Here is a 25,538-nt window from a genome sequence, read left to right as displayed (position 1 = left end):
ACACCTGCGCATTCCTCATATAGCTTCCGAACAAGATGGAACAGTTTGGTTCTGAGGAGCACACACTTCCTTCGTTGTCCCCAAATCACCGGAGAAGCTAGAGAGCTACTAACAGCCGTTGGGCAACACATCTCCCTCTCCGTTGTTGTGTTCAATGAAGCCACTTGAACCTGGAAGTTACGGGACACTTGACTTGTCAGGCTTCCTACAAGATCAGTTCGACTCTTCGGTACCTCTGGTGACCTGGAGTTTTGTTCTTCATCGATGTTGTCTTGCTAATGCACAAAAACATTTCACCGGAAGTGAGGTCTGTACAAGCCAAGAAAACGTGTTCCAACTTATTCATAACAAGGAAGTGCTCGACGCTAGACCATGAGTTTGGCGCTTAGCATGGGCACCTGAAGCACAATCTCATACTATAATTCCCGCCATTTAGATGAATCTAATCCACTGTTATCCGCTCTGCACTCTTTCCCCGGGGAAAAGCTTGAATGGTTCTACCAGACCGACAAAGGAGCAAAAACACACCTAGTCCTACAATATTTTGTACAGCTGTGAAATTGCATTTGTCTTATTGACAGACACATGAACCACCTGGGAATATGCACTTGGTACGTACCCTGCAAGGTTTATTCTTTGAAAACATACTCACTTTCCATTTTAGACCTAGTCTAGGTCGGAAGACGGCTTGTTTATACAAGGAAGCAGCATGTCAGTCAACTGTGCAAATCAAGTGGATCTCCCAGGATCCTGACTCGTCATCAGATGTGGAATAGCGCAATCTGCACGTCTTAATTTCTCATTCATCATGCTATCTAAGGAGAACCATGGCGAGAGCGAGCCGCAGTTTAAGAAACGCGTCCGGTTGACAAATAAACAGGATGTGATGTTTGTCAAGTGTCTGAAATGCTGTCACTTGTCGCCACACCGATTATGCGACCTGCGAGGACTTCTAAACAGCTTCATTCATGCTATAATGGATAGTCAAAGAACATGGGAAAAACTGGATAACCAGGGCAAGGTGGTTCGTCGCATGGTGTCATGAATGTCGTGACATTAAAGTATGCGCTAATCCCGCCGATACGAAATGAAATGAAATGAAGATGGACGAAATAAGGTTTTGTCAGTCCCATGGGAGTGGACCCATCTGCACCGACACTCGCACCATACTCGCATAATCAATGCCTAAGCAGCTGCAATGACAAATCTGACAAACCTTGCGGATCCTAATTGCTGCCGGATGTGCTTGGAATTGCAGAGCTTGTATAAAGTGCACTCGAGCCGGTGGCACTGACATCTCATGGCTGCTCAACCGCATTGCTGATACCCAAGCCGCTAACGCTCTCGTTTCTCCTGGCCAACCCAGCCATCTCATCGACATGTTGCGCACCTCCACACTTGCGGCCTTACTGGCACATCGGGCGTTTGGTTACGACCAGGTCCTCGGATTCAACAGCGCCGTGCAGCGCGAGAACCGTACACTTGATGAGATCTACCAGGCTGCTCTAGCAGAGGGCGACGTCGTCACGGTTTGGCACGGCGGCGACGAAAAGCACCAGCAGGACGGGTTGAAAGGGGCGTTTGAGGAGAGGTTCCCAGGCATCACCCTCAACATCACAGTTGACTTGTCAAAGTACCACGATGTGAGGCTGGACGAGCAGCTCGCAGCTGGCAGTGACGCTGTGTACGTGGATAGCGTCATTCTTCAAACCCTGCACGACTACCCTCGATGGGCACAAGAGGGCGCCCTGTTAAACTACGCACCCAACGGTTTCGACGAGATTGATGGTACTTTCAAGGATGACAATGCGGCCTGGTATGGTCTCTTCTTTTTCTTCTGGTCCGGGGCCATTAATACACAGAAGCTTCCCGGAGTCGAGGCAGCTACCGAGTGGGAAGACTGGTTGCGCCCAGAGTTCAAGGACAAGCTTGTCCTGACATACCCCAACGACGACGACGCCGTGCTTTTCGCCTTCAACCTGATGTAAGTTCTTTGCGATTTGTCTGTGGGAATTGCCGCTTATCATCCCCAAGCTTACAACAGTATGGCATTTCCTGGTTCGATGCCCTGCTCGAGCAGAACCCGCAGTGGGTGCGTGGCACCGCGACACCATCGACAATCGCTGGCCAGGCCAACAGCACTCGAGCAGCCTACTTCGCCGCTGGAGGAGGATTCGGCGCCAGCCCTCCCTTCAACTTCACGCATCCCACGACTGGCAAGTACGTCTCTTGGGCTCAGCAAGGTGCCATTCTGAAAGATGCACCCCATCCTGAGGGAGCCAAGCTCCTCCACAACTTCATCCTCAGCCCCGAGTACCAGGCTCAACTTGGCACCTGGCCGATCCGACGCGATATCCCGGCACCTTCAGGATTCCCCGATCTTCAAAGTGAGACGGCGACCAACCCGGCCGGCTTCCAGAAGTTCATGGCGGACCGAGCATTGGTCGAGAGACTCAGGTTCTTTTTTGAGAGTCGCATTGGTTCTGCTCAAGGACTGAGCCCTCTTGAAGACGACATCTAGGTAGATCGGGATAGCCAGCAATACCATATTAAATATCAGCTTCAACATAATTATATGGTGTCCTGGTTCGAGCTTGCGTTTGAAGCTGGAACGATAACGCTAGCTCGTCTGAATAACCTGGGGAAGCGTCGCTTTACATTTACGTGAGAAAAGTTGAAGAGATGCCCCCCGCCCCCCCCTTGTTGCTGAAACGTTGATGACTATGTTCTTGACAGATGAGAGGCTTGGGCAACTGTCTAGTAGAAGTCCAGTCTCACCAGACGCACGTGGGCTAGGGACCTTCATCACCATTGTCAATTTATACCGCTGTACTACGGCGGAGTGTGAATCCGCTGCCTTGGGCCGGACTATGAACGTCGCACGAGGCAAAACCGTGGAGACTTTGGTGGCACTACGGTAACACCTCACTTCATCTCAGATTGCATTGAAACAAAGAGCTCCCACAAAGTGGATAAGAAAATCACCAACATTGTATTGAGATAAGGAGGGGATTATATGTATATATGCCGGTAGACGCATGTCAAAGATTCTCCTGCTCAGGGTCCTTATCAGCCGTTGTCGCTTGAAGTGTTCCATGTGCACGATATTGTCTCAAAGTGCTAAATGCAAATATTCACTATGTCGAGTCGCCATCATCTAAGTAATATTCTCGCTGGCGATTGCTAAACGAATGCTCTTTAGTTGGTCATATGGGTTGTGTCTTTCATTAAATCACTAGAAAACTTTTCTCTCTTTGACAACTGGTGTGAGGATGAGAACAGTCAATTATTCTGATGTTTATACCACAGTATTCTCATTTGCTTCATTTGTTCATCTTTGAGAAGGAGTTAGTCGTTCTTTTGATAAAAGATGTTCTCTATAGAAATCGGCGATTCTATATAAAAAGTAACGATTCTATTATTTTGGAGTAATTCTATAAGAAAATCGGCGATTCCTCCGTCTCTCACAGAAGGAGTTTTCTGATTCCTGAATCTCTTGCAGAATATAAATGATATGTTGCAAGGACGGGACTCCGAGATATTACCCAAGGAATGGTGGTATTACAGGTAGTATAAAAGACTCGACTTCGTTATGATGGCAATCTAAGAAAACAGACACGAGTAGTAACTTGTAAGACTTTAGTATGGAAGGCATGTCAAAGCTATTATTGCTATCTATGGGTGTTCTGGGGTCTTGGCATACAGTTATGCTGACCGTCCAGCAAACCATTTGCGTGTGCTATCTGTGTGTATTCCGGGGTCCTCGTACGCGTCTACGCTGACCGTCAGGCAAATCATCTGAATGTGCTATGTATGGGTATCATTGCGGTATTTTTTGAAAGCAAGTTGAAAACTCTGCGATGTGTCTTTCTGCAAACTGTATCTCTGGATGGTGTCTCATCTCTCATGTCTCATATGCTCCCCATCTCACAGCACTCCGGGAGGCGGAAAGGTGAATAGACAAAAGGCGGAGTCGATAAGAAGACGGTCCCCATTTGCAAGGTGCATCCCAACCGTGTGACCAAGTCCGTCTAGGGCGTGACTGAAATGGTGCCTGACTTGGTGGTAGACCGGTAGGGGACAGTAGTGACTGAGTAGGAGAGCGAAGCCAACTTCCAGGAACGGGGTGTAGATACCATTGTCGAGAGCGCTCCAGGTCTTGTGGGTCTCATTGATCTCGATGGCCCTGTTGGTGTGGAACTGCTGTGTCAAGCTGTTGTACGGAATTATCTTCCAGTCCTTGAACGCAGCAAAGCGGGCGGTGATCATGCGGCAAAGGCAGACTTGGACATCATAGGTGACCAGGAGGTAGTCTGAGTGGACTAAAGCTTCAATGATAGCACAGGCGGGCTTGTCCTCGATGATACCAAAGGGGAGGGCGACACAGCCGTACATGGCCAGGACGACAATGAGCCAGATCTTGTAGTCACCATCCAAAATAACCACGGCGATACAATCCGGGTCCCAGTTGGGGTTCAGGCGTGTGCGAAGCATCTTGGACTTCTCGGTAATCTCACGGTGGATGATAATATCGAATCCGTCAATTCGCAAGGTGACAATGCTAGACCCAGGGTTAGTTATCATCTGAGGATTCTGGACGTTTCTTTAGGTTACTTACACTTCATCATCATCATGAGTTTCATCGGAATCGTCCACAGCTTGAGGAAAGAGAGCTGAGTTCATGGCCATGAAGCGAGCAAGCAGCTGAGCGGGACGAGACGGGTCAGATGAATCATGCGTGATATTGTTGGGATGGGCAGTAGCATCAGAGACCTCAGCGGAATGAGTTCTGAGGGGAGCGGTGGTAGCGCTACCTGGTGTCGGAATGTTGTTTTCGCTGTTGTCGTCAGAAACGTGGGAATTGTCTCCGATTGCAGGTTGAGCAGGAGTATTCTGAACAGATGCATTTGCCGAGGCCGTCTGGGTTGCAATACCGTCGTCGTTATTGTAGTCAAAAGTCTGAGTAGGATCGACGCTAATAGCCTGCACAGAAGTATGTGACGTGGTAGTCTGAGTAGAAGCATTAACAGGAACAGCTGTAGAGTTTTCAGCAGTTGCTGAAAGATCAGCTAAAGAGGAGTGGGAACCCATTGTTGAATTGGAATGATTGTTTGCTGTTAGAGAAGAACAGATTGTAAGCTTTGGCCCTTCTTTTGGGAAAGTACCGAGGAATTTTCGAAGAATGGGAAGTTTTGAGAGTGAGTACAATTATTTGATTGCTAACTCTGGAACCTAATGAGTCACTCGGCGATCATTGATGTTGGCCGATGACTGGAGTAAGTAACAACCGGCTCGTCGATGAGTATGGATACTTGGGAAAGTAAGTTTGAGTCGGCGAGTCTTCGAATCCAGGAAAGTTCTGTATGTCAGTTAGTATATATGAAAGCTAGTAGAGGGACAGAGTTGAGATTGTGATATGCGTATGATAGGCGGAAAGGGGGTAAATGGTGTAGTTATATGACTGTGATCTCTAGCTTGTATTATGCTATATTATAGCTAATAACAAATTGTCATAAGAGATGGTACTTGAGGGTAATATGGCATGTTGGATTTTAGGATCGATAACGTAAGAGAAGAGGACTTGGAGTTGTAAATAAGATGAAAACAATCATGAGGAGTTCAAGGGGCATTATATAATAAAGATAGCTAAGAAATAAGATGTATGATCGGTGATCAAACTTATTTCAAAACTAATAACATGATGAAATATAGTGAAAGACTTACGTGAGATCATGAAGTATTGTTAGAAAATGCCTATAATTTGATAATGAATTAGTCATGTTCTGAAACATAAGACGCATTATAATAAGAAGGGAAGCACAACAAGGCGCTAGTCAGTGCGCCAATGTGCGCTAGTATGCCAAGCGAGACGCTAATGCTAAGCGAAGCGCTAGCATGCTATGAAGGCGCTAAGGAGGGCGCTAGACTAGCGCCCTCCTTAGCGCCTTTTGCTCTGGTATATAAGTTTTCACAGACTCAGTCACAGAGACTTCAACAAATAAGTCCTAACACAGATCACGATGGCATCGTCACTGAATCTGAGCCAAGCAATGCCAGCCTCTGAGCTTCGCCACAAGAAAAGAAGGCAGTTACGGCAAGGTATGATTGAAATTGCGATGGGCAAGTCATGCAACAGTGATAAGAGCTAGGGAATAGTTCACTTACTCGGCAGGGTAGACTGTTGGAACGAGAACGGTCTTCGTCACCAGACTGGTGAAACCGGTGATAGGACTGCCGATTGCGCTTTTGTTGAACTGTATTGGGTGAACAGTAGACGCTGTTGACGACCAGGAATGGAGACTTGAAAACGGTTTGAAAGCCGAGGCTGGAGCTCAGGCTACAGCAGTCAGATGTTGGAGTCGCTGATGTCGCTAATGGTAATCGGCGAAACTGGTACAGATGGTTCGAAGTCGAGCCACAAGTGTGGGTGAGGTCGCGGAAAATTGGCAAAGTACCCCGCGAGTAGAAATCGGACAGTGACGAGGTGCCAGGGCGGTCGAATACTAGAACAGCTGATGTCGCTGGTGACGATTGGCGAAGCTGGAACTCACAGATGACCAAGAGTTGAACCACAAGTGTCGGTGAGGTCGCAGATAACTGATAGCGGTTGGAAAGCCGATGCTAGGGCTCGGGCTACTGGGGTCAGATGTTAGAGTCGCTGATGTTGGTCGTTACAGTCAGCGAAGCTGGTACACACAAACAGAAGGTCAAGAGTTGAGCCAACAAAGTGTAAAGATGTCGCGGAAGCTTGTCAGATTACCCCGAAAGCAGAAGTCGGATTGCGAAGAGGTCTCGGAAGACGTAAGGGGTTCGAAGGACGTGATGCTCCAATGGCGCGGTATCTTGACGCGATGGAGGGATCAAGCTGGGCAGGGAGCTTGTTGGAAGAGCTTTTCGGAGTGAGGTGCGATCGCGATCTTCGCGCAATGACAGATGGAAGATAGACTTAAGTGGGTTGATGAAGAGGGAGATGACTTTGGTGGGTTGGTGAAGGGAGGGATGACCTTGGTGGGTTGGTGAAGAGAGGGATGACTTTGGTGGGTTGGTGAAAGAGAGAGGTACCTTGGCAAAATTTGTCAACGTGGAATGGCACGCTTAAATACCCCTGACGCTGATTGTTTCAATGTATGGCTATCACAGCATGATACTAACAGGATTTGCGATTGTAACTTACTTAGATTTTATCGCCAACAATCGCCATGATGAGGTCAAATTTGGGCTACAATGGTAGGAACGATCTAGGGAACAAATAAATGTTTACAGTTAATTGTCAAGAGGGCTGGCGGGGTAGTCTGCTTAGCATACTGTTAGCGCGTCGCTTATATAGTGCTAGCGCTCTCGCTTATATAGTATTAGCGGTGTCGCTTATATAGTGTTAGCGCTATAAATTAAGCAACGCGGGGTAGTTCGCTTAAGCTGTATTAGCGCCATGGTCAGATAACGTGGGGCAGCTCACATACGGTGGTACATAAGCCTGAGGTGTACGGTCCACCCTTGATAGATAGCCTTTAGGGATCCTTCAGAATAGTTGGGGAACCACGCCACTAAACAACACTCTACTAAGGATCAATATACACACATTCGATCAGTATCACGATCCCATAGAGTAGTGACGTCCATTAAGTACTGTTATATTTTTATTACAATGATTTTATTATTGACTTGTACGATACCAAAGATGCCCAACCAATTATTTTCTTATATCGCTGATTCCGGCCTTTTAGTGCGAGCGAATTATCTTGAATTTTATAGCACTCACTAAAAATTAGCCATGAGAGTTATGTTAGGAAGTAGGCAAATAGGAGCTAATCAGACATGGTTTTAGTAGTGATAAGTGTGTTATAGTGTCCAAAATTGCCACGATCAAAACCGGCGACGGTAATATGTGTAATACAACGCGTTAAACATCTTGGGCATCGTTGAGATGTCGCAACTTCAGTTGAGAGTATGGCGGGATTGCTACACATAACTATGATGGGCTGTACAGATTACAGTGGTTGGTCTTCTTAGTCTGACGCAAATGACAGCCGCTAATCATTCTGGGAACCGCTGTTTTAAGAATTTCTAATGTGAACGTTGTGGCACCTTGCCAACTGCAGCAATATCTTCTTGATCCTGGAGTGCTATGTAGAATTCCGCATTCCAGCCGAGGCATGTGGCTCACATCATCCAAGGCCCGAATTCCAGTGCCACACGCTAACGACTCCCTTACTTCCTGCTTTTCCCTGAAATTGGCGAGTCCTGCCATCTCTGTTATTTCTTAATGGTCAATCTGGGCGGCGAAGGTTGCCTTGTGTATAAGAATACCTCGTAAGTTCTAAACCCCACCTGGGCCGACCCTTTCTATATTCATCGAGTAGATGGGCTTTTTCGTACATATTCCACCACATCTGAATGCACGCCTTACCAGATTCAAGGATTTGATGATAGCACATTTGGCTGTACAGTATCACTATAGTCCATTCAAGTGCCGTGCTGGAAACTGAGTACATGATGAGAAGCGTCGGCCCACGCATCGCATTGGCATTGTGGCGGCTAGGCGATTTATTTCTGGAAGAATATTAGCACTCAGACATCGCGGATTGAGGATGCAGTTCAGGTTTCATATATCACATACAGTAGAGAGTTCGCTCACAATTCACAAATTTCGGGCAACAATAATAGCAGCGTGACAGTAGCTTTGACGGATTGGCGTTCACTCTGGCAACGCTGGTGTAGTTGTACCGCACTCACTGGTGACGATACCCACGTCAGAGTAATTGTACATGCCAGCATGATAATACGAGAAGAAATTGTATCAGAGTGATATTGTTAACAAAGAATCCAAAATGACACGTTGGAAGTGTTCATATGTACCACCATAGTACTTCTGTCTTATTGAGCTACGCCACAGAGCCTTTTCTTCTTCCGACAGTGAGTTGATTATGTATTTGAAGATCTTGTGTGTTCTCTACTTACGGGCCTTGATGCGTGAATCCAAACTCTACGAATAGTAAAAACCTTGCCAGTACTCGGGAAAGCCTATAACGGCAAAAATGTAAGATCAGGTGTCGGATAAACGTCCCAGTCTGCAGCAACATGTCGATCACCGAATGGGCGGAGCGCTGCAATTCGGAATCTGTCGAGGTCCATTAACATCTCGTTTCACGTCTTCATGTGTCCATCCGAAACCTACTTGTAAGCCCCAGGTTGAGCCTGAGTTCCATTCGCGTATCTGCCTAGCCAGTAATACTCCGCTCGAGTGTTGCGCGGTACTGTGTGCAGCGGGAAGGAGAAGATGTCATCCTCACTATTTATTGCTGGGTCAAACCACGCAGATTTGCTGGTCCCGTTCCAACTCGTCGCTGAACCGATGAAGCCATTCTGGCCTGCTACAGGAGGATAGGTCCAGTCTGCTTCCGTATAGTTGCCATCGAATACCTGAGCAATGGCCGTTAGCCAAAGTTGTATTGCAATTGCCTCATCTAAACCAATTGAGATTTACTTACATCCCAACGCAACTCTTCCGTGCCCCAAACCAGCATATTCGAAAAGTGTGGAAAGTCTTGCGAATCTCGAGTGAGATTGAAAGTAAAGCTGGTATTCTTTTTAGTATTACGTCATAAAACAATATATTACGCTTACTTGGACTTGACAGAGATGCTAATGGGGGAGGCGCCAGTTGTCATAATGGGGAACAATTTTCCATAATCAAAGACGTGTTGAATTTCATCCGTCAAACTTGCCGCAACACCTGTTTGTGTCAGTATCTAGTACTCAGTTGGCAATGATTGTTGCTTACCAAAATAAGGAATACCGAGCTCCTCGCCATTGTTACCACTGATCAAAACCTTACCGCTGTATACGGGGATGTTGGACACATTGAGCCCTTGGGGCACCGTGAACTTGAAGCTATTATAATGTGGTCAGTCCATGCTACACTTTTTCGGGACCTCTATTGATCTTACTCAATGTTTGCACTGTCACCTTCTCCAATAGTCACAGCCTCCGGCAAGATTACAGCTGGCACCATCTCGACGGGATTAATCTCGGCATATAGCTTGAGGCCTGGGGCTGCATACTTAGTGGTGCCAGGGGCCAGGGGTGTCCACGGTTCATAGCCTCCCGCAGGCTGCAATGAAAACGTGTAGGTGACTGCCCTGCTACCTGTGTTGGTGATGGACACCGAGTGATCACCTTGGAAGTTGGCCGTATCGTTAAGTTCAAACTTGCGACCATCGAAGCTCAACTCTGTAGTATAGTTAAAAAGCTTCGCGGCATCTACGAACCCAGCACCAACTTGAGTGGTCGGAGCATAGAAACCGTAGTCTGTAGCGGTCGTGGCCCAGTCTGCCCAGGCTACCGCATGCGCTGTCGACATAATCTTGGCATGTAAACGCTGAGCCCAAGCAGGGTCGTCGGCATGTGCCGCCCGGCCACCAAACTTGCCGATGTAGAGAGCTGCGACTCCTGCAATATAAGGTGTGGCCATGCTGGTTCCACTAAGTACCTTATACTCGTTGGTGGGGTATGTACTGAGTATCTTGCTTCCTGGTGCGGCAATGTCAGGCTTAAGTGCTAGATCGAAGGTACTTCCCCAAGTGCTATACAGTGCTGGACGTCCGCCACCTGCGTTATAAAGCCCTACGTAGTGACCCGTCGAGATGTCGAATGATGCTGTCACGTTACCGCCATCGATGATAGTGTTGACGATAGCCTCCCCGGCACGTGCCTCGATCACTGACGTGAGACCTGGCGTAACGCCTGTGACTGGTGATTGAAACGCACCGTCATCTTCGTAGAACAGGATATACTGGGGTGCGAACGCTGCAATATTCTTGTGCTTTGTGTATAGAGAGCATCCGCCGTATCGAATCAGCATAATCTTCCCCGTCATGTTGGGTGTGTTGGCCGGAAGAGGTAGACACGCATCAGCGTCAACCGATGCGTTCAATGTGACGGGTACAATTGGCCAATCTACTACCGTTACAGGGAAGTTGCTCGAGCCACCGTAATATCCAAGCTGTGTGGCATTCGTCTTGTCGTCTAGGATAAAGTTGGCAGTGAACTCTTGGGCAGGGAACTCGTCAGGCTCTGATGCTGCAATCGTTAGAACATGGGCACCTGAAGCACCGTTGCTCATGTCGAAGGCGCCATCCTGTCCGTCGTTACCGGCTGCAATAGTCACGACGACGCCTTGGTCAACCATTCGAGATGCGATGACGGCCAACGCATTGGATGTGAAGCCGCTCTTCTCACCAAGGCTCGCAGTGATTACATCGGCCTAAGAAAAAGCAATATTTTAGCATCCACAATGCCAGATATGTTGATCACTTGCAGTCGATGAACTCACTCCTGAGTCAAAGGCTTTCAGAAATGCCTCAATCACAGTTTCTTCGTTCGAATATCCGCTATCACCGAAAACCTTAAAGGAGAGGATCTTTGCGCCAGGAGCAACTCCAACAAACCTAAGAGATCAGTCAAAGATTCTACCGCCGAGCAACATAGAGAACTTACTGGTCGCTTTTGCCAGCAACGATTCCTGCAACATGAGTGCCGTGGCCGTACTCGTCCATTGGGTCGTCATCGGGGTCAGGCGCAGTATCAGGCCAATCTGACGGTGGATTATTAGATGTATTCAATTATAAATGCCATACCAGACTTACTCTTCCCAACAAGGTCATAGCCTCCAACGACAGTGAAGTTTGGACCTATACCGCCACCAAGCTACAACAATTTTGATCAATTTCGAGAATCGGGAGCTAACAAGGACGAATTGCTCACAGCAGGGTGGGTGTATTGAACACCACTGTCGACGATTGCTACTGTGGCACCGACGCCTATGATGCCTGCTTCATGTAGTTTTTCAACACCGGTCAATCCATGGACAGAGTAGTTGGAGGCTGCCGCATCGTTGCTGTAGGACTCGCCCTCGATTGTAGGCGCAAGTTGTATCGTTGTAGATTTGAAAACCATGCCCACTATACTATCATCCTCGTTGTCATTCAACGCCGCAGCCACAGTTGTGGCATCACAGGCGTGGTCGCACTCGATGCTGACAGCTGGAAAAATGTCGTGGTCGAAAGTCTTGACAATCTTGAGGCCGTGAATACCGGCGACCTTTTCTGCGACGTGAGCGCTGTGGTCGCGAGACTTTAACTCGACGATATAGCGGCGCGGCGTCACATCACTAGAACCTGGGAAGTTGGACGCTTGGCGCAAGAGGAGGCTTTGCGCTGTGGTTTGGCAGGCAACTGCCAAAGCAAACAGAACGATGTTTTTCACATACATCTTGATATGCGGCACTTCCTAATTGCCCGTTCACAAACTCGAACAACTTGAGCACAACGATAGTTATTGTGGCATATTCTTCTACTTAAAGCATTTACATCGTGGTGTTGTCCTGTCTGGCATAGAAGGCCAAGACTTTGAACCTCGTATAGCTCATTTCGCCCCCGGAAGCATCTCCACAAATGTTCCATTTCAGCAGTCTATCCGTCCCTGGGGCATGAACAACCCCAGCAAGCCAGGATTAACACGGGATTAGTCGCTTGTGATATGAATGACGAATACAACGATAAGACGCATACTGCAGATCAATCTGGTGTCGGCACATTCAATGCGGTCAAATCATAGCGCACCACCATCTCCCGTCATATTATTTGTGGTTCGATAAATATCTGGGATAGTTATCTGCATAAAACCGATACGGATAGGATGGCTCAAACAACTGAAGGATGAAAACAGTGATTCACCCGTGACTTGAGAATTCTTTATTACAGTTGTACCTACTGCGACTTCTAATTGGTGGAGGCTCTACTAAAAGAGCTCCGGCATGGTATACCTAATGGCCTTGCGAGTACCTCATCTAGTTTCAACCCTACACGCATTGCATAACCTTCTAGCACCACCAATCAAGAGCTCCTGTGATCTTTTAATCTGCGTATCTTTTGGGTAATATAAATCAAATGCGGCAGGTCTCAGGTTCTCCGATGATTAATGATAGCTTGATGTAGAGATCTGAACTATTAATCCGCATCCTGATCTCACGGCTGCAATACAAGTTCGCATTGCGTGTATTGTGCAGCGCAACCCAACTTGAAGTCCTAGAGCATGCATACAAAACGTATCAGTTCATCTCAGTTTCTTTGGCGGATATATTGCTCTTCGAACAGCCTACATTGCATTACGTGATATTGACGGACAGGGATTCTGAGCCTGGAAGTCTTCTGTTGACACCATCAACGGATATCAACCGCACAATAGGATTCAATTGATGCATGACGCCTGTATATGACTGTTACATGTAAGAAGTTCAGATTTGAGGGCTTTAAAACTTTATACATATATTAACTTTAGCTTGACTCGACACTATGGGTATCAATTCAAGGGAAATTGCGTTGACCATGTGCTCCCTCGCCAGCTATAATTTAGTGTCACTAACCAGCCTTGCGAACAATCAATCTGTTGAATCGTGATAAATGAAGTCCAGTGTGGCTGGTATAGGTTCTTCAAAGAATTGGGAAGTGAGAAGAGGAGTTTGATGTATCGTGTTTGTGTGAAAGACCTTGAGATCCATCCACCCAAGTCTGCTAATTCAACCCTGGAAAATCCCGATTGCTATTCAGTTTCATACTGAGTTTTGTGTCTATGAACGTTGATATAAACTAGTATCAGAGTAATGTACAATGAGCTTGGTTCATCCCATCATGGCACGTCCGGCTGTTCATTTCTCCATCTTTGTTTGATTTTGCTGCAAGACTAGAATCTCATAGCTTTCTTTGTGTACTATCAATTTGCACTCCCTATCACATGAGATGGCGACATCAAAATCGGTTTTCTGCATCTTGTTGCAAGTGTGATTGGGGTTGTCTAAGTTGCGGCAACTCGCAGTCAATAGTTATGTAGCCGGAACTAAATGAGAAAGGTCTCAGATATCGGACGACACTGATGCCTTTGCTCCAAGAGTCAACGTGACAGGGGCGGCAGTGAAGATAAAAATGGATTGATACATGTGGCGGATTGTGATGATAATGGTGGCCCTACAAGAATCGGCTTGGTAGAAATAGGATAGTAGAGTTCAGCGCAGTGATTCAGATAGTGGGAGCCTCAAATCCGTGAAAAGTCTAATATATTTATATCATCTTCCTCGTGACTGGTACCATAAAAGATCATATCAGTCGTTGGAAAAGATTTCGATAGATAAAGCAACGTCGTCTATACCTATTTGCTGGTGTTCCTCTACTCGCACGCGATAGGTCGTTCTTGAGATACTCACTGATTCGGCAAGTCTCCGTCCGTTTGAGATGTATAAGTCATAACATCAATTGATGTCAAGTCGAATGCACATTATATATAACTAGTATAGGAGCTAGTAACAATTGCTAGTATGATTATTTCCCTAGTGATGTTGACATGTTAGTATTCCGCACTAGATGCCTACATACGGACAGTACTAGGACAACTATGGCCTTGGAGCCTTTCTTAGTTTCATACGCAACTGGTTGTCCATATCAGTCGCTCAGCACCCGAGACTCAGTGCTCATATTAACGTAAGATCGGCCTAGCAAAGCAAAGCAAAGCAAAGTAACGGCGAAATGAATGGGTACGTTGTGTAGCAAGCACCACTTTCTCTCTTATTATCCACCCTCTATCCTTTTGGCTTTGGACAGCAGAGACGAACATCACAGGACCACCAATTGTCCCTTGCAGACTGGGAGGTAATCTCTTGGCTTTGGTTTTTTCGATATAACCGTAACTGATAGTCCCTCCTTTCACCTCTGGAAAATCTACCACGTCCAGAATCATCACCTGTCCGAATATTGTCATCATAGCAACGGAACAAGTCGATCATTTCGATAGCAGCTATCAAAAAGCCATGCCTGGCTGCAATATGCCTTATCGACGTACATGATGTGTCTGAATTGACTGTAGATGGGAAAAGAAAAAAAAGTTTTACGATTATGCCTGTCGCCCGTAAGCAGTTCTCGTTCTTGTTTGTGACCAATCTCCTAATCTTTCCTAGTTTGGAAAATAAAAATTTGGGGTTGTCTAGTTTCGTTGATATCCTTGAGCAATCGCCTATTCGCAATCTTGTTGGAGGATATGGTTCAATTCAATTCAACATACAACACTCGCGACAACGGCCACGATGACTCAATATATTTTGCAACTTTCACAATCAGCACATATGACCATAGCTCCTAGAAGACTCGGCATCCCCATCCGCTCTACCTTAGATGTCTGAGAAGCGCTAGATTAGCAGCTACTTGGCAATGACCAGCGAGTCCCCGTTGTTGTATGTTTTTTTGTTTTGTGAATTGCTGGGTTACTTGATTGTAGGATAGATGAGAAGTGTAAAAGCTTTAGGTTAATATGGGTATCACTGGGGCTAGCTCGTTTAAGTATGGGCTATCGCTTGGCCGCTTTTGATGCGGCCACAATCTCTTGTATCCAGGAAGTAACCTAGAGAAGCGGGGATTAGTTAGGCCCACTGGGAGACCTCCCGTAATAGCGAAATCGAGTGAGCTGCGTCTGGATACAGCCATGGCGCGACTGATAAGTTACGCATTACGCCTACGGCTGGACTCGCCTAAAAAAAGGCCACAGCGGAAGATGTGCACCCTGGCTCGCACAGAGACCTACACAGCCCACCGGTACGCAGTTGTTGTGATGAGCGGCAAGTCGTCTGCCGTGCCAATTGGTCTTGGAGACAGCGTGCCAGGCCTCCTGACCTTGACGCCGACGAGCTCCTTGACAAACGCTAAGAGGGGACCGCAGCACAGAGGTGCATAAGAACGAAACTAAATCCATTCCAAGAACATATTTGCTGCTGCCTGGTGGGCCCATATGCAGGCTATGCCGGGATTATGCTATATTGCAAGACGTGATGCCGAGGTCTCCGCAACCTCGCCAACTATTAGTTCTAGAGGCCCCTCTTCCTCCGCCAGTTCTGTTGTGTCAATCATGGAAGAATTTGAAATAATATACTACCCACGGGAGAATATCAACTATTACTGTGTGAAACGTCGTTGTGCAGCACTTTTTCGGTCATTCAAGTACTGACATCCCATTGGTTTCATTGTAGGAACTTATAGCAATATGCTAACATGATAACAGCTTCGGGAATGATCTCCTTTTGAAACATGTTTTTCGATTGCTTCTGATTATCAACGACAATGTCCACTCCGTCCGAGAAAAAGAGGCCTCGGCTTGACTCGCGCGAATATACCGTTGGATGGATCAGTGCTCTACCTATCGAGTATGCCGCTGCCACTGCAATGCTTGATGAGCAGCACGAACCGCCAGACCGTCAAGGAAACGATGACACTCTATACACCTTGGGGCAGATCCATGGCCATAACGTCGTGATAGCCTGCCTCCCTGCTGGCCTTATTGGGATGTCCTCAGCCGCAAATATCGCGACACTCCTATCAACCCGGTTTCCTAATGCCAAGATTGGTCTGATGGTCGGCGTTGGTGGCGGGGTTCCGTCCGACCACGTGGACATCCGTCTAGGCGATGTGGTCGTCAGCCAACCTGAACATGGCCATGGTGGTGTGCTTCAGTACGATATGGGGAAGCGCCTGCCTAATGGCAAATTTGAAAAGACTAGCCACCTTGACAAGCCCCCACGTCTATTACTCAATGCGCTAGCTGAGGTGCAAAAGAACCATGATTTAGACGAGAGCGCATTCGTTGGTTATCTCGCCAGCTTGGAGGCAAAACCGAAGTTCAGCCGACAGAGAGCAGGACCGGACCGATTGTTTCGATCGGACTATCACCATGCCGTAGAAGGTCCTGATTGTACACGTTGTGATGCACAGAGCCTAATCAAAAGATCTCACCGCTCTGAAGAAGAGCAAGTACAAATCCATTATGGCACCATCGCCTCAGCAAACTCGCTTATCAAAGATGGTGTCGAACGAGACCGGCTCTCCCAAGGTCTCGATAATAAGATTCTTTGTTTTGAGATGGAGGCAGCCGGATTGATGAACAATTTCCCGTGTCTTGTAATCCGCGGTATTTGTTATTATGCCGATTCTCACAAAAACAAGAAGTGGCAGCCGTATGCAGCGGCAACAGCGGCTGCATATGCGAAGGAGATTCTCTCAGTCATATCACGAAAGGAGGTAGCAGATCTTGCGCCGATCAAAGGTACGCTTTATGTTATCCACTCAGCACCTCCGCTAGGATATAGAAAGACGAGCTTGTCTTTAAGTAAACCACAACCCTAAGAGAAAAGAAAATAGCCCAAGTCAAGTCATTAGCGGCTTACAGAGGCATAATTATTAGCGCGCTAATAAATTCTTTTTCCATTTTTAATTATTTTATATTATTGTTATTATTATTATATTATTATTACCCCTATACTCATTTACTTTAATCTAGTCCTTTATATACTTTCAGCTTTCTCATTAGCTTTTCTATACTCGTTTTAATATATAAGCACATTATAAACCTAGATTCTATATTTTATCACAACTTCATTAGACGAGCATGAATACTAAGATTGCGTTTTGGTAGCTCCATGGGTATTGCCATTCAATAGGAATCCTCAGTTTACAGGCCGAAACGATGTACTCGAAAGTCTCTGTCACTGTCTACGAAACCCGGAATATCACTCGTATGCAGCCATTTACGGCCTCGGCGGCAGCGGCAAAAGCGCCGTCGCTATCGAGCTCGCGTATCGAACGCGAGAGAAGAACCCCGGATGTGCCGTCTTTTGGGTCTCCTCATTTCACATCGACGGGTTCAAAGATTCGTATCGAGAGATTGCTATACATTTACAGATTCCTGGCGCCGATGATCTAGAACGGGATATGCTTAGCCAAGTGCGAAGAAAGCTAAGCGGAGAATATCAAGGTCGATGGTTAATGATCATCGATAACGTCGATGATAAAAATGTCCTCTTTCATACTGGAACCAACGGCCGTCGACTGTATGATGAGCTTCCACGCAGCCGGCATGGGGTGGTCCTTTTCACAACCCGTAACCGTAAGATTGCCATCGATCTGGCACAAAATCAGAGCCACCATCTAGGCGAGATGAAGGTAACCGAAGCAGAAGACTTACTAAACAAAGCATTAAAAGAAGACCAAGGCCTATATTCAGAAAAGACAGTTAGCATTTTTCTAGAAATGCTTACTTATCTTCCGCTGGCTATTACCCAGGCCTTGTCGTTCATGAAAGCAAATGAAACTTGTCTTGAGAGATACGTGGAATTGTTCAAAGAAACTCGTCAATCTATGATGGAACTTCTACATGAAGATTTCCACGATCCAAACCGCGATAAACAGTCTCGCAACGCCATTGTTCACACGTGGCAGATCTCTTTCCAACGTATCAAACGAGAATATCAGCTAGCCGCAGAATACCTCGACTTCTCCGCCTGCATCGCGCCACAAGACATTCCCCGTAGCGTATTTCCCCAAGCAACATCCTCTGTTGAACAAGACAAAGCCCTAGGTACACTGACGGCCTACGCGTTTCTGAACGAAGGTGTAGGAAAGGGATATTACGACGTCCATAATCTTGTTCATCATGTCATGCAAAACCGAATGAGGGATACGGGCAGATGGATAGGGACTGCTCAAAAGGTCATCAAGCGATTAACGGAATTGATTCCACCAGGTGGGCACGAGCAGGCTAAGGAGTACCCCCCGTACCTGCTCCATGGGCAGTATACAGCAGATATACCGGAAATTGTGAATGAAGAGCGAACAGTTGAACTGCTCGATAATGTCGGGCGTTGCTATTTTTCTCTAGGGGAATACAGCCATGCAGTTTCAACCCATCGAGATGTGCTTAAGCGTAGGGAACGAACAATCGGATCGAAAGACACAAACACATTGATAAGTATGAATCAGCTAGGCTTGGCATTACTATCTCAAGGAGATTGCGTCGAAGCGGGAGAATGGCACCAAAGAGTATTAGGTCTAAGGAAGGAAATTCTTGGGGCGGATCATCCTTCCACGCTGACTAGCATGGCCAACCTGGCGTCGACGTATTGGAGTCAAGGTCGATTGGACGCGGCGGAGAAGCTAGATGTGGAAGTAATGGAGACTCGCAAGCAGAAATTGGGAGCGGATCATCCTGACACGCTAACTGGTATGGCCAACCTGGCGTCGACGTATCGGAATCAAGGTCGATTGGACGCGGCGGAGAAGTTATTTTTGGAAGTAATAGAGACTCGCAAACAGAAACTGGGAGCGGACCATCCTCACACGCTGACTAGTATGGCTAATCTTGCTTTTACATGGAAATGTCAAAGCAGATATATGGAAGCCGTCGGTCTTATGCAGGAATGTGTGGGGCGTCGTCGGGTTGTCCTAGGGACTTATCACCCTGATTATATTTTTTCTCTTAAGACATTAGATACATGGACACTAGCGCATACGGAAGTGACAAGATTACATTGATCCGAAGGAGGTTAGGAAGGACTTTTGTAAAATATTTCTTGCTAATACGTCGAATGATGGAATTTTCCCCTGCATTTGTAAATGACCTAATCGTAATCTTAAGGCATGGTATTACGAGAAATATAATAACTTACTCAAAAAATCTGCCGTACTTACTATTATACAGGTGTTTCTGGTGTCCTAGACCAACTCCGGACGTAGTTTAGTCATGAAGCGGATCTCCTTTGACACCTCGTTATTAGTTATCTCGAGTTCTGTGTCGGTTATAAGGCTATGACGAGTTTATGGGACATGAGCAATATATGCTGGGATCAAAGTGTCCCACTGTGCCAGGGTGGCCAAAAGCACTGCATAAGATGGTCATTAGCGCCGGGGAAGGTGAGGTATATAAGTAGTCTTGTCCATTTGCGATACATGGTTTTGTTCTGACTTGATCAACAAAAGATTAAAAGACTGAACTCGCATCTTCTGCTCTTCGAAATCCACTTCTGCAAATATCAACACAATGCTGCCGACCCAAACTTGGATGGCGATGTGCGTACTCGCCGCGAGCTTCACGGTTGCCACACCTTTGCCATCAAGTATGTATGGCTCCTAGATTGAACTGGATGGGCAATGCTATGATAACCAAACAAGAGACTTGATTCTCCGAGAAAGATTTGCTGCAGGCGGTTGGCCGATACCAGAACGTGTCAAGATCGTGGTGCGCGCTTGTACTATTTCTCGTATATCTTTCAAAAGTGAACAGCACGGGCGGGTCTGACATGAAGCAGCCAAGTATGGTGATGATTCCATGATGAAAATTCTTAGTAGAGGGAACTTTGATTTAGCTACTGTCCTTCATAAGTTCCCAAAGGGATTCTTCAACTTCGTGTCGAGAATAAAGCTAACTTTCGTGAGAATTCGTAGGTTAGGGAGTGCGTTTCTAGGCCAAATCAGGGGTTGTCCAAGTGGCGATAGCCGAGCAGAACGAGTGACTTCCTTACTTCACTGAATAATGATACTTCTTCCTTCATACGATGCAGTATCTCATAAGATATAAATCCGTGTAGACGCAAATGGAACGTTTGGATTAGATCAGTGGCGTGTTCATTTGTACAGTACTTGCGGAATTAGATGCGGCTGAGTGGCGCATCCATCTGTGTCCAGCCGAACAGAGAGAACGTTTCATCCACCTTTGCGGCAAGAAACCCACGTCTTGTGATTGCAGACCTCATGGCGTCGTTTGCCCCGGAATCATTTCACGTGATCAATTACGGTAGACTGGGTAAGTATTTAACATTCGTTGTTATAACAAAATGATAATAACAATGGCTACAATAATTTCAGAAATGCCATCTAGAATTTATTTCAATGACGCGTGATATGAAGACGATCTTTTCTACCTCACCTGGATGAAGAGCTGATGCCAAATAGTGAGGGACGTAGGATCTGACCATCAAGAGATCGTGATTGACACAGTGACGCCGATAGAGCAGCCGCAAGCATTTCTCAACTTTAAGTTTATGTTAAACTGCCGGAAATAGAAGCCGTAAACTACAATGGCATATTTTGCTGTTCTCAAGTCGATCACCAAAAGAGGGCGAAGATAGTTTGCGATGAGGTGCGTAACGTAATATGATCATGGTAGAGCCCGCCATAAACACATTAATCTAGTCACAAGTTCTAATTACTGCTGCGCTTGACTCTGCTTTGATACTCCAAAATAGGCCAACACATAGTGAGCTCAGTTGGGTAGGTATCTTGAGTTGAGGTTGAACAAGTAATTGAATACTCCATAAGCGATCACAAACTAGACCGAGCTGGTATAGTAGTCAGGTCCTGGAGCACTGATTCGTTCGAAGTTCACTAACTTGATGGCAGGCTGTCCCCGGATGAGGATCTATCTTACTCTATGCGGGCCAGGTAATTAACAATATGTAGAATTTATAGGCTGTATGTTCTAGACTGGATTCTGAAAGAGTCATCTAGTTTTACGGTTTAAATATATGCGAGAGGTGTGCACGGAAGACGACTGGTCTGAGTGCGTCCAATACTTTCCATGCGTTCATACTTTAAAATGCGGGTAACTCTATGGCTCTTCTCGGCAGCGAGCGCCGCTTTTTGCGTTGCCTTCGTTGAAGCCATGCAGTCAAAGTGGGCAGTTGATTAGATCGTTCAAACCCAAAGGTCCTATCCCGAAGCTGGTGAAGAACTTCCCCAGTGTAGAGTCGTTTATGCTGATTTGGTTGTTTCCCAATGATTGGATGTACAACAATCAAAACGATGGGAAAGAAACTTGCATTCGCAAGTGTAATGACTTACATATATCTGTTTGGCATGAGAGAACATGAACATTAGAGCCTAGCTGTACTAGAACGAGAGACTGTCTACGTACGTTTGAATTCTAAGTGAGACTGTATTGTCGATATCAAATAGCATACTCTAATCAGTGCGGTATTATTATAGATACTCACGAACACTGACGACGAGGAACAAATTCCAAATTGTCATCAAAGCCGTGGAAGTCGACCGTGAATCTGATGAACAAGGTGTTTGAGAACTATGACCTTAATCTCATTACAGGACCTCCAGGTTCACCGTTGGGCACATTCGCAGCTGGCACAGATATGCTTTGCCCTCTGTAATGAGCACACTTTCAAGTATATAGTATAACTGATACACCAGGTCCATATTGTCCTGTAGCTACAGTCCCAGTTGAAGCTCTCAGGTACAATAGCCCTCCATTCAGAATTTGCGGTATGGCTCAGGTAAACAACGAAGAGGCTCTACTCTATTTTGTGATTGCCCATGGAAAAACCTTGCTTGAACGAATTATATTATGGCCGTAGTCCTGGGAGAGAAATGGGGCTCCTTGAGCCATCTTGCATTCTTGGACTTTGACTATAGCATGCGGCATGACAAAATTAGAGTTGTTTAGAATATACACTGGCCACCACAAAGAGCGCTCGGCGACATAGTCGTCGAACGGCACCAAATCATAATTACGGCTACTATCATTAAATTAACTACATATTAGATTCTAAGATTATACACGTGACCTGGACGCTCCATCCGGGAGCTTTTCACATAATGCAAACAGAGTAGCGCTGCAATTTCCAGTAAGAGAGGGCGCAATTGATCCTAGATCTTAGTATGAGTAGGAGTAGCACATGATGCCGTTGGTAGTATCAATGACATCACGGACAGTGACATCGGGTCTGAGGCCCCCAACGCTGAGAACGGTGTCGAGCGTAAGTGGGGTGCAAGGGGTCTGGCCGTCGATGCAGCCGTTGATTTGGGTGTTACGGGCAACAGCATCCTCGTTGTTTTGCCATACCCAGAAGTTACGGTCGATGAACAAGTGGTGGAGGAAGAAGACAGGGTCGGATGGGGATGCGGAAACATCAGCCATGATGGATCCGACACCGTTGTGACCATAAGCATGGGGACCCAGCTCAGCGCAGTTCTCCATATCGGGGTAGTTGGAACGCGAATTGCAAGTCTAGTATCACAAAGCGTGTTAGTTCCCCATTCTCTAAGCGTCGTTTGAAAGTACGCTGGCATGCCCATTAGGGGAAAGAATATACAATAATCCCCATGCCAACATAACAAAAGGGAAATCATAACAGTCCAGTAGACTTACGGTAACAAATGCCTTGCTCGCCTGAGCAGTCAAAGTCTCATCAACAGCACGCGAAAGACAGTGGTCTGTGAAACCAGTGCCAGGTCCGATATGGCAAACCGTGTCGGCGAAGTACTGTTAATTATTGAGTCAATAGGTGAACACACGTAATTCAGAGAGCTGGGACTTACGCCATCGGTAATGCAACTACCTTTGTTACCCTTGCTCTTTGGCATAGAACCGAAGAACTCGGGCGTGAAGATAGGAGAGCTAGCGAAGTTACCGGCATCCAGAGTCTCGTCCCACCAAGGGAAAGCGCCGGTGAAACCACACTCATCCTTCATGATCTGCTGCAGAGTCCAGACGTAGTATCTGTGCCAAAAGAGGAAAATGTTGTTACCGTGAATGGTGTCGACCATCATCTGGTGAACACGAACGATATCCTCGTAGCGGTTCTTGGCGTGCGAAAATTGGCCAGATGCAGGGGCGTCGATCAGGCACTTGATGGCTGCAGAGAACGCGTGCTTATCGTCATCCGAATAGCTTCTCCACTCAGTGCGCTTCTCGCAAGTAGCCGCAGCAGAGGTAGACACCACCGGCGCAGTAGATGATGTAAGAGATGGAATGTTAACCGACAAAGTTTGCGAAGCACTCAGGGAAGCCGAGGTCAGCGACAGGGAAGATGCAGACCCAGTTGAAGATTGAGAGGCTGCGGACAAGGTCGATGATTGAGCAGCTGATGACAAGCTCGAGCCCGAGGAATGGCCGGGGATGGAAGAATTGCCCGGGAGGGAAGTCGAAGAGGGCGAAGAGTACCCAGATCCAGACGAAGATGCCGGATGAACGTGCGAATTTGTATACGAAGGTGAAGATGCCGCACCAGAAGGCGAAGATCCGGCTGAGGACGCAGGAGAAGACGAATGACCAGAAGCAGGCGACGAAGGGTAAGATGGGTACCCAGCGGCGGTCGACGTTGGCGAAGATGTGTACCCAGATGCAGCCTCGGGGTGAGAAGTCCAATAGCCAGGCTTAATAGAATAAACGGCACTACTGGGAGAACCCGTAGGATACCCTCCAGAAGGATAATCAGAGACCTTGGACGTGGTACCATTGTGCGACCTCAATACACCTGCCTGAGCATCCTCCAAAGTGATGACAGTGAAGTTTCCGAAGTGCTCGAGCGGGAGAGGATCATAGACCTTCTTGCACGGTTTCGCAGAGACTACAGCTGCACCGCAAAGGGCGTATAATGACGCCGTTGAATACCTCATGATGTAAATAGGCAGATGAACCCAACAGTTTGTGAAAGAGAAAATTAACGAGTGACAGAACCTATAAGGTTCAAAAGAGTGACAACGAAGACGTGAGTGCCTTGCGTTGAAGAACACATGCACTACCCGCGCGGCATTCTGCTATATAAATAAATGCTCATGTTTCTCTGGGCTCTCGGGACGGACCAGGACATCCTGGCAATCGACTCGCTATGATTAATTTAATGTCACGATCTACTGCAGGGGAAGGTTGCAGGGCTTGACCAATATAGGCAGAGTCTGGGCGCCACGCGCCTGAGCGATTGACTTTTTGGGGGCTCGATGTGGACCCCCTGTCGGCGCTAGGACGAACACTACCCAGATATCCCCTTTCCAGAAACCCCTGCTCCGTAGTGGTATGGCTTTGTTGAAGAATTCAGGTTCCACAAGCAACAAGAGCTGGGAGGATCTATAGGCTATGTACATTAACATCAAGCGGTCTTCATCATTGGCAGGGATCCCCGTAGATGTGTCACGTCGAAGCAGGCAACAAGGTGAGCGCTTTAGTCAAGCGTAAGAAAGTGTGCAGTACCAAACAGATGGTAGCTTCAGTAGCGCTGGTGGGTGCACCGGTTGTGGATCCTATGCGGTTAGACTGAGGGCCATTGCAACACGAACTATCAAATACGACAGGCTGATGGCTGGCTGACTCCTATCGAAGCATCCACCGCCGCACTCCGTGCCTGAACAAGACTGACCCAACAATGAGCCTTGTGAGCATCTGAGGTGGAAAGGCGATGGCGGGTTTGGAATAACATCCGGGTTGAGCTGTTCAGATATAGTCTAGACTTGGTTGACAGCGAATGACTCTCTCTTTATCTTATCTTTGTTTGATATGGCTATCGCTGTCTTGGTTGATGCGTACCAAATCGTTTGAATGGGGCGTGTTTTGTGGAAACTCCGTGGCCAACACGCCAGCAAAGGGGCGGTGCCAGTCTAAATTGCAAATAAGACCTGATGAATGGAGTCCTGAGCTACGTATTACATTAAGCTTAAGGATTTCTTCTTTGATGGGGGACCCGGAGAGTCCATTTGCGATTTACTGATTTCCGGCGGTCATTCGGTGCCATATGCATGACCTGCATGCCTATTTTAGCCGGCTGACTCTCTTCACATCCAACATTTCCACTTTTGCGTCGTTACTGACAACCTGAAACACCCATCATCTAGTGGTAGGGTTGAGATCTCGACATCTCATCATAGTTTCGTGCCGCTGAAATTCTC

General features: G+C 46.9%; 6 protein-coding genes across 6 annotated transcripts; 3 read left to right on the top strand and 3 right to left on the bottom strand.

Annotated features, from left to right (window-relative positions):
- Positions 1–1,379: 1,379 nt before the first annotated feature.
- BKA67DRAFT_595553 (uncharacterized protein) lies at positions 1,380–2,521 on the top strand (the record flags this gene model as incomplete). Its single annotated transcript, XM_046105176.1, has 2 exons — positions 1,380–1,984; positions 2,035–2,521. The coding sequence occupies 2 exons, from the start codon at positions 1,380–1,382 to the stop codon at positions 2,519–2,521; spliced, it is 1,092 nt and encodes a 363-aa protein (XP_045952699.1).
- A 1,406-nt stretch (positions 2,522–3,927) lies between these two features.
- BKA67DRAFT_664035 (uncharacterized protein) lies at positions 3,928–5,091 on the bottom strand (the record flags this gene model as incomplete). Its single annotated transcript, XM_046108302.1, has 2 exons — positions 3,928–4,561; positions 4,619–5,091. 2 exons carry the CDS (start codon positions 5,089–5,091, stop codon positions 3,928–3,930), a joined length of 1,107 nt encoding a protein of 368 aa, XP_045952698.1.
- Positions 5,092–6,020: 929 nt separating this feature from the next.
- BKA67DRAFT_541164 (uncharacterized protein) lies at positions 6,021–6,944 on the top strand (the record flags this gene model as incomplete). The annotated part of the gene is made up of 4 exons (XM_046100882.1): positions 6,021–6,099; positions 6,178–6,263; positions 6,320–6,427; positions 6,678–6,944. 4 exons carry the CDS (start codon positions 6,021–6,023, stop codon positions 6,942–6,944), a joined length of 540 nt encoding a protein of 179 aa, XP_045952697.1.
- A 1,900-nt stretch (positions 6,945–8,844) lies between these two features.
- BKA67DRAFT_668983 (peptidase S8/S53 domain-containing protein) lies at positions 8,845–12,352 on the bottom strand. The gene is made up of 10 exons (XM_046108646.1): positions 11,764–12,352; positions 11,646–11,706; positions 11,497–11,593; positions 11,333–11,447; positions 9,948–11,263; positions 9,782–9,891; positions 9,625–9,733; positions 9,489–9,576; positions 9,176–9,420; positions 8,845–9,118 (listed from the first exon to the last, which is right to left on the bottom strand). Exons 1-10 carry the CDS (start codon positions 12,268–12,270, stop codon positions 9,022–9,024), a joined length of 2,745 nt encoding a protein of 914 aa, XP_045952696.1. The 5' UTR covers positions 12,271–12,352; the 3' UTR covers positions 8,845–9,021.
- A 3,805-nt stretch (positions 12,353–16,157) lies between these two features.
- On the top strand, positions 16,158–19,400 carry BKA67DRAFT_525740 (putative kinesin light chain; the record flags this gene model as incomplete). The annotated part of the gene is made up of 2 exons (XM_046098689.1): positions 16,158–17,136; positions 17,506–19,400. 2 exons carry the CDS (start codon positions 16,158–16,160, stop codon positions 19,398–19,400), a joined length of 2,874 nt encoding a protein of 957 aa, XP_045952695.1.
- A 2,979-nt stretch (positions 19,401–22,379) lies between these two features.
- BKA67DRAFT_696072 (uncharacterized protein) lies at positions 22,380–24,434 on the bottom strand. Its single transcript, XM_046109335.1, has 3 exons — positions 23,196–24,434; positions 23,026–23,139; positions 22,380–22,884 (listed from the first exon to the last, which is right to left on the bottom strand). The coding sequence occupies exons 1-3, from the start codon at positions 24,273–24,275 to the stop codon at positions 22,531–22,533; spliced, it is 1,548 nt and encodes a 515-aa protein (XP_045952694.1). The 5' UTR covers positions 24,276–24,434; the 3' UTR covers positions 22,380–22,530.
- Between the last annotated feature and the right edge of the window lie 1,104 nt (positions 24,435–25,538).

The sequence above is a fragment of the Truncatella angustata genome (assembly GCF_020726525.1).
Source record: "Truncatella angustata strain MPI-SDFR-AT-0073 chromosome Unknown BKA67scaffold_10, whole genome shotgun sequence".
Taxonomy (NCBI): Eukaryota; Fungi; Ascomycota; class Sordariomycetes; order Amphisphaeriales; family Sporocadaceae; genus Truncatella; species Truncatella angustata.
The sequence above is the reverse complement of the archived record's forward strand: the minus strand, read 5'-3'. Positions and strand labels throughout refer to the sequence as shown.

Coding starts and splice junctions, on each gene's coding strand:
- BKA67DRAFT_668983 (XM_046108646.1), bottom strand. CDS start 12,270: ATGTATGTGAAAAACATCGTTCTGTTTGCTTTGGCAGTTGCCTGCCAA. Junction 9,734..9,781: donor GCTCGGTATTCCTTATTTTG/GTAAGCAACAAT, acceptor TGACACAAACAG/GTGTTGCGGCAAGTTTGACG. Junction 9,119..9,175: donor GCTCAACCTGGGGCTTACAA/GTAGGTTTCGGA, acceptor GGACCTCGACAG/ATTCCGAATTGCAGCGCTCC.
- BKA67DRAFT_696072 (XM_046109335.1), bottom strand. CDS start 24,275: ATGAGGTATTCAACGGCGTCATTATACGCCCTTTGCGGTGCAGCTGTA. Junction 23,140..23,195: donor GTAGTTGCATTACCGATGGC/GTAAGTCCCAGC, acceptor AATAATTAACAG/TACTTCGCCGACACGGTTTG. Junction 22,885..23,025: donor CGAGCAAGGCATTTGTTACC/GTAAGTCTACTG, acceptor TTGTGATACTAG/ACTTGCAATTCGCGTTCCAA.